Source organism: Cynara cardunculus, assembly GCF_001531365.2.
Source record: "Cynara cardunculus var. scolymus isolate 2C chromosome LG 15, CcrdV1, whole genome shotgun sequence".
In the NCBI taxonomy this organism is placed as follows: domain Eukaryota; kingdom Viridiplantae; phylum Streptophyta; class Magnoliopsida; order Asterales; family Asteraceae; genus Cynara; species Cynara cardunculus.
The window spans coordinates 7,246,412-7,252,809 of record NC_037542.1 but is presented as its reverse complement, the minus strand read 5'-3'; the positions used below and the strand labels follow the sequence as shown (position 1 = coordinate 7,252,809).

Genomic DNA, 6,398 nt, shown 5'->3' with positions numbered 1-6,398 from the left:
ATTTTTGTTATTATCTATTTCACAAACTTGTCATTTTGGGATTGTAAACTCTGGATGGTGATGTAATGAAATTTTAATGTATGGTGGTGTTGTTAWACTCTATTGCTATGAAACTCTATCTGCCATACCTCGTGTTTCCGCTTTAGCGGGGTGTGACAGACTTGGTATCAGAGCCATAGGTTATAGAGAACMCCGGTTTTTCTTAAAACCAAGCTATAACCAAATGTTTTCAAAAACAAAGTTACTAAGTATAACCAGAGGATGGAAGTCATGTTATAATAATCAAATTAAACAGAGCCTGATCACCTTTGTTTAGCTTAAGTATTGGGATAATAGATTCCCATCGGTTGAGCTTGAAATAAGGTTAAATTCAAAGATTCTATCTTAAACCTGAAAAGCATGATCGTGTGTGTTTGCATGAATCTTGATTATCCATCGCCTTAGATTAACTAGAAGCTCTGGTTGTGAAGTGAAGCAATATATATATAGAGCGCTAAGACAACCCGAGGGTCAACTCTGTATCTAAATACTTGGTAGCTAGACATAGGTAAAAGGGTATAGTCTCTATAGCCTCTGTATTCAAAAATCGCGCTATGCGTTAGGTAGCAAATTGTCTGGACATAGTGAGAATTGCGTTCTAGTTTTGATTAAGGACCACTATTTTATATAAGTGAAGAGCGTCCAGAAGCTCTGGTTAGAAGAACCAGAGGCTCTGGTCTATGAAAGGATTGACTTTGAGAGCCAGAAGCTCTGGTCTATGAAAGGATTGACTTCGAGAGCCAAAAGCTATGGTTAGAAGAACCAGAGGCTCTGGTCTATGAAAAGTTGATTTCGAGAGCCAGAAGCACTGGTTAGAAGAACCAGAGGCTCTGGTCTATGAAAGGGAAATATTTTCTAAGTATGAGGAACCAGAGATTAATGGAAGATGATCCATCTATTCACTATGTATGAGGAACCAGAAGGTCGATGNGTACACCTATGTAATGGCTTGTTTAATGGATTCGTTGCTCATGGGATTTATAAAGTGATGTAACGTGAACGGCGAATTACTAATTAAATTCTTGCATATAATTCTAAAAATGTTTGTGCATATAAAACCCGTGAACTCACCAACTCTTGTAGTTGACACTTGTTTTAACGTGCTTTTCAGGGGTAAGGCTCGTTGTGGCATTTAAAAGAAGTCGCGATTTGATCATCACCATCGAAATTTTTGTTATTATCTATTTCACAAACTTGTCATTTTGGGATTGTAAACTCTGGATGGTGATGTAATGAAATTTTAATGTATGGTGGTGTTGTTATACTCTATTGCTATGAAACTCTATMTKYCATACCTCGTGTTTCCGCTTTAGCGGGGTGTGACATAACAGTACATTATAACAACTATTATACTAACTTCGCTCCATATTACCATTACTTTTCGGCATGCTTTTAAAAGACGGTTGAGGCGTGCGCTTTGAGGCGCGCCTAAGGCCAGGCAGCCAAAAAAAGTTCTTGAGGCGTCGCCTCTCACTCCTTGTTTGGGATGCTCACCCTGCAGAGTAGAGGCGGTGGGTTTGGCTGTGAGGCAATAAGTGTGTGAGAGGCGTAAGCCTGTTTAAAGATGAGTTGAAGTGTTTTTATACATAGTGTGTAAGTCTTTGTTAGTGGTAGTGTCAGACCAGCTGGTGTATTCTCTCACAGTCTCAGTTTCTGTATTTGTTGTTATTGGTAGTGTCAGAAAAAAGTATCCCACTTTGAAAAACATTATATATATTATTCCTTACTTATCCAACTCTCTCACAGTCCCATCGGTGGTAGTGGCAGCTCAGCATAATATATATTTGTGTGTGTATATAGTTCGGTGGTAATGGCAGCAGCTCAGCATAATATATATATGTGTGTTATAGTCTGGTGGCAGGGGCAGCCTAGCATAGTGCATGGTGGTGGTGCCAATGTTTATCATATTCACACTCTCTCTCTTTCACAGTTCCACCATTGATAGTGGCAACCCAACATGGTATATAAATATGTTATCTGATGGTAGTGGCAGCCTCTAGCAGAGTGTGTATATATATGTAGTGCACAGTGGTAGTGTCAATATATATATATATATATATATATAATATTTTGAATTTTATTTATTTTTCGCCTCAAGCTTATGCCTCAGACTGCCTTGAGGCTTATGCCTTACGTACTTAGGGGAAAACGCCTTGATGCTTGTTTCCATTCTTTAAAACCTTGCTTTTCGGCAAGACTTTAGGAGCATCTGGACCACCCTCATGGCAATGGAACACCAATACTAGCCATAATGCACACCCTCATGGTGATCGAATACCATGCCAACTATGGCATTGTCAAGGGAACGTTGTAACTTGTAACAGCAATGCGAGAAACATACAGAAACAGCAAGGGAGACTCCCTTCCACACTAGCACAATATCACGCAATCCTCCCTTTTTCCCTCTCTGTATCACCAAGAGATCATTGTCTATCAAGATCATTCCTATGTAGGTTTAGGTGAGCATAACCACATTGTAAAAAGTTTCATCCGAATGCAAAATCTCCCACAACTGCAAGGTTATACGTAATTAAAATCAAATAATAGTTGGAACTTCTATTCTTACATCACCACAACCAACACATATATTGTCTATGAACAACACAGAACCTTCCAAGTATAGTAATGTTGAAATTTAGTAATCGTTAATCCAATCAAGATCATCCTATTACGAGCCCTTATGTTTTTTTCCTTTTTCCTTCTTTTTGTTCTTTTATCTTTCGTTACTCATGCAAAAGGAAGAAGGCTATATCAAGGTCATCTAGAATCATCTTATCAAACATATCTCGATCAATTGACGTAATTTCCTAATTCCTATATGCATGTTCCTCATGCTATCAAAAAAGAAGCATCGCCTCTCAATCTAATATCTGAAATCCAGGGCATTTTTCCAAAGTCACTATGACGTCATTGTTTATTCTTTTATTTGACAGTAGGTATGATTTGCTTCAAGGATTATTCTCAAAGGAAATAGGATAAAAATTTATAATGTTGCTGCTGATTGTGTAGTTGAGGTGGACGAATATTACAATTCAAGTTAGAATGAAATTTCAAAGACAGTTTTGTATGTTTTTTTTTCATCATCGACAGTTCTCTATACAAAAGATATTTAATGAATCAAGTGATAAAAATTATATATCAATAGTTTTAAAGCATTCATTACAACCATCATGGACTCATGAAGACTTCCATCTTTTGAGGAGAACGGAACTAGGTCCTTAGCCAAGAACCATGTTTGCTTCTGCACTTTTGAGTCGAAGTGTTGGACTGCTACAACACTGCCCCTATTAAAGAAGGGTGAGGTCCACTTCTGTATTTCTGATATGCTAGCCCGAACGACAAAAGATCCTAACAGCCGGGGATTTTCAGGGAGTATCCTTCTTCCTCTTCATCACATACAACATACAAGTTCCATAGAAATTTGACCATGAAACAAACCTTGGACTAGAGGTCCCTACAGAATAACCTAGATATAAGGAAAAACAAGGTGGGAAAATCTGGTTCAAAATGAGGACTCATCTGTACCTTAGAGGCTATGAGTACTAAGCTTCTGCTGTACTTTGTAATTTGTAGCTTTAAAAGGAAAGGTCTCAGTCTCTCAGATTATATACTCAAGAGTCGATGCATCAAACCTCCCCCTAGCTCATAAACTATTTTCCAAAGCAATTGTCTGATAAAATAATCCATGTAATTTCCCTACCAAAAGTTATTTGCTTGATGTATTTCAAAGTGAGGTCTTATAAGCAAATGGCAGATTGGACAAAAAATATCATGTGATTACCTGGATAAGAAAAATGAGCCTCTTTTTTAGTACAAGTAAAATGCACGATAAATCTTTCTATGCTAAAGTAACATAGCAACTGTCTAAGTAATATAGTCATATAGGTATGTAAGAAGCAACCCTCTCCAACATTTAAAAATGACTGATTTAGTCATTAAGCAAACACTTTGGACTGACAAGTTCACACAGCTTGACCCTCTCTAGTCCCTATTTTCATCTTCCTTTTAGACAGTGACAGTTCAGGTCAGGCACCTTATGACCGTGTATATATATATATATATATATATATATATATATAATAGAATATCTTATAGACAGAGGCAACAGCAGTATTGTAACACTAAGACATCACAAGAATTCAACTACTCACAGGATCGATGCCAATCCTGCCACCAGGAGCTAAAACATCATTAAGCCACTCAGTAGTATTAGGCACACCCCAGTTACCAGCACGCATGAGGGTCCAGCTTGAGCTCAACTGCTTCTCTGCCTGGTAAAGAAAATAAAATCAAAAGCAAATCAAACAGACATTTTTAGATGGCGACACCTTGCAATTTGTTGAGCTTAGAGCACTGGTAAACCTGGAGAAAATATCGCCCATCTGTCCAAAGAGCTGCCTTATGCCTTGTAACAATAGCAGTGCCGGCACTACCAGTAAAACCTGATATGTAGGCCCTTCTCATATAACACTCAGCAATAAATTCACTCTGTATCCATGGCAACCAACAATCACATTATGGATAATCCCAAAGAAGAAGCATTTGGACCACAGGATAAGGCACATTTAGCTTAATCATGTTAGCTAACTACATATCTTCATAGAGAGCCATGTCCATTATTACTCCAGCACATTTTCGTCATTTAACTTGCTTAAGCTCATAAAATAGCAAACTTGTGTGCTAAAACTGGACACTTGTCTTTTCAAAATTAAAGCCAGTCCTTGCTCCGTGGCACATCAGTTTCGGGGTATTTCCAAGAAATAGGTAATCTATACACCTGAACTATAATTTTTCATCAATTGCAGTCTACCTTTATACAAAAGGGCAAGCTTAATTGGATTTTACTGGCGACGAAACACAAAAGATGATTGTATATTTGTCATCGTTTTACAGGCTTACAGTTTTAGCAGAAGAGACTACATCAAAAATCATAAATGAAAAAAAAATGCAAAACGGGTTCAAAGTAAGTTTCAAAAACTAGTATAACTTTTTTAAAGAAACAACAAGTGCTTATCTTTCAAATCGAACATAGACGTAGCGATATAAACAAACCTGATGGGCATCCTGGGAAGGGATGATATATGCATCGATATTAATACCCGGCTTCCCGAATTGCTCACGAAGAGCAATAAGCTTCTGATCTTGCTCCATTCCTCTACTGTTACCGTTCTGATTCTTGTGCATCTCGGAAGAAGGTTTGGCTGTGATCGAATAAGAACCGGAAGAGCTGGACGAAGAATTTCGAATGATGAGCATTGGATTACTATGATTCACATGAATTGGGGGTCTCTTCGTGAAGTTGAGAGAACGGTAAATCGGGAGCGATAGAGAGAAAAAGCGGAGGCAGCGGTGGGAAGAAAGGGTGGTGGCGGGGGAAAGGTAGGCGGAGGGACGCGGCGTTGTAGAGAGAGATAGGCCTGACATTATCGCCGCTGCTGACTTCATTGGCAGAGGCGGAGAGATTGATTGATCGGTGAGGAGGAAAGAAACGGAAGATAAGGCAATAGTGCCGAAGAGTGGACTTTTGATGTTTTGTGAGATTAGGCGTAGAATGTGTTTAGATGGAAATGTAATAACCATCAAAGGAATTTAACTTTGATGACATTATCGGTGCATTTGGTGCACGGACAGGACAGGACAGTTGTTCTGCGTTTGATAAGACATGACAGGACAGGACAGGACAGCTGTTCAGCGTTTGGTAAGACATAACAGGACAAGACAGGACATGACAGGTTAAAATGACCAATTTACCCCCAATAACCTGTTTAGTGTTTTTTTAACTAAATAATCAATATAATAAATGCTTATAAATACTATTTAAAAATACCAAAAAATTTCCAAAATCAATCTTAATTAAAAACTCACATTAATAAATCAAAAGATTTAAACATCATATTCACAAACAAAAAGTGAAATGTTTACCAACAGATCTAAATACAAAAGATCGAATGTTTACAATTGTGTACCAAAAGACTTCAACACAAAAGATCAAATGTTTACAATTGTGTACCAAAAGACTTCAACACAAAAGATCAAATGTTTACAATTGTGTACCAAAAGACCTAAACACAAAAGTTCTAATGTTTACAATTGTGTACCAAAAGACTTCAACACAAAAGATCAAATGTTTAGCAACCAACATCACATGTCTAACTTTTTTAAGATAGTCGCCACAAATTTTGGCTTCAAAGTAGCGTTCATGCTATTCCATAAGCGTAGTTGAATCGGGTTATCGGCAAAGTACATGCTAATAGCAATAACTTGATCATCATCAAAACCCATGTTGGTTAACTCATCGGGCATAGTTTGTAAACCCGAAGTACCAACAACCGATACCAACTTACCCATTTCCTCGGATA

At 37.8% G+C, this 6,398-nt stretch overlaps 1 protein-coding gene across 1 annotated transcript in view; it reads right to left on the bottom strand.

Moving 5' to 3' along the window:
- LOC112527253 (probable Xaa-Pro aminopeptidase P) overlaps positions 1-5,484 on the bottom strand; it is a 28,480-nt gene extending 22,996 nt beyond the window's left edge. The window contains exons 1-3 of the mRNA XM_025137758.1: positions 5,092-5,484; positions 4,402-4,527; positions 4,191-4,310 (exon numbers count right to left, since the gene is read on the bottom strand). Of these exons, the coding sequence (XP_024993526.1) occupies positions 4,191-4,310; positions 4,402-4,527; positions 5,092-5,484 (639 nt within the window). The remainder of the gene's footprint in view (positions 1-4,190; positions 4,311-4,401; positions 4,528-5,091) is intronic.
- Positions 5,485-6,398: the final 914 nt, after the last annotated feature.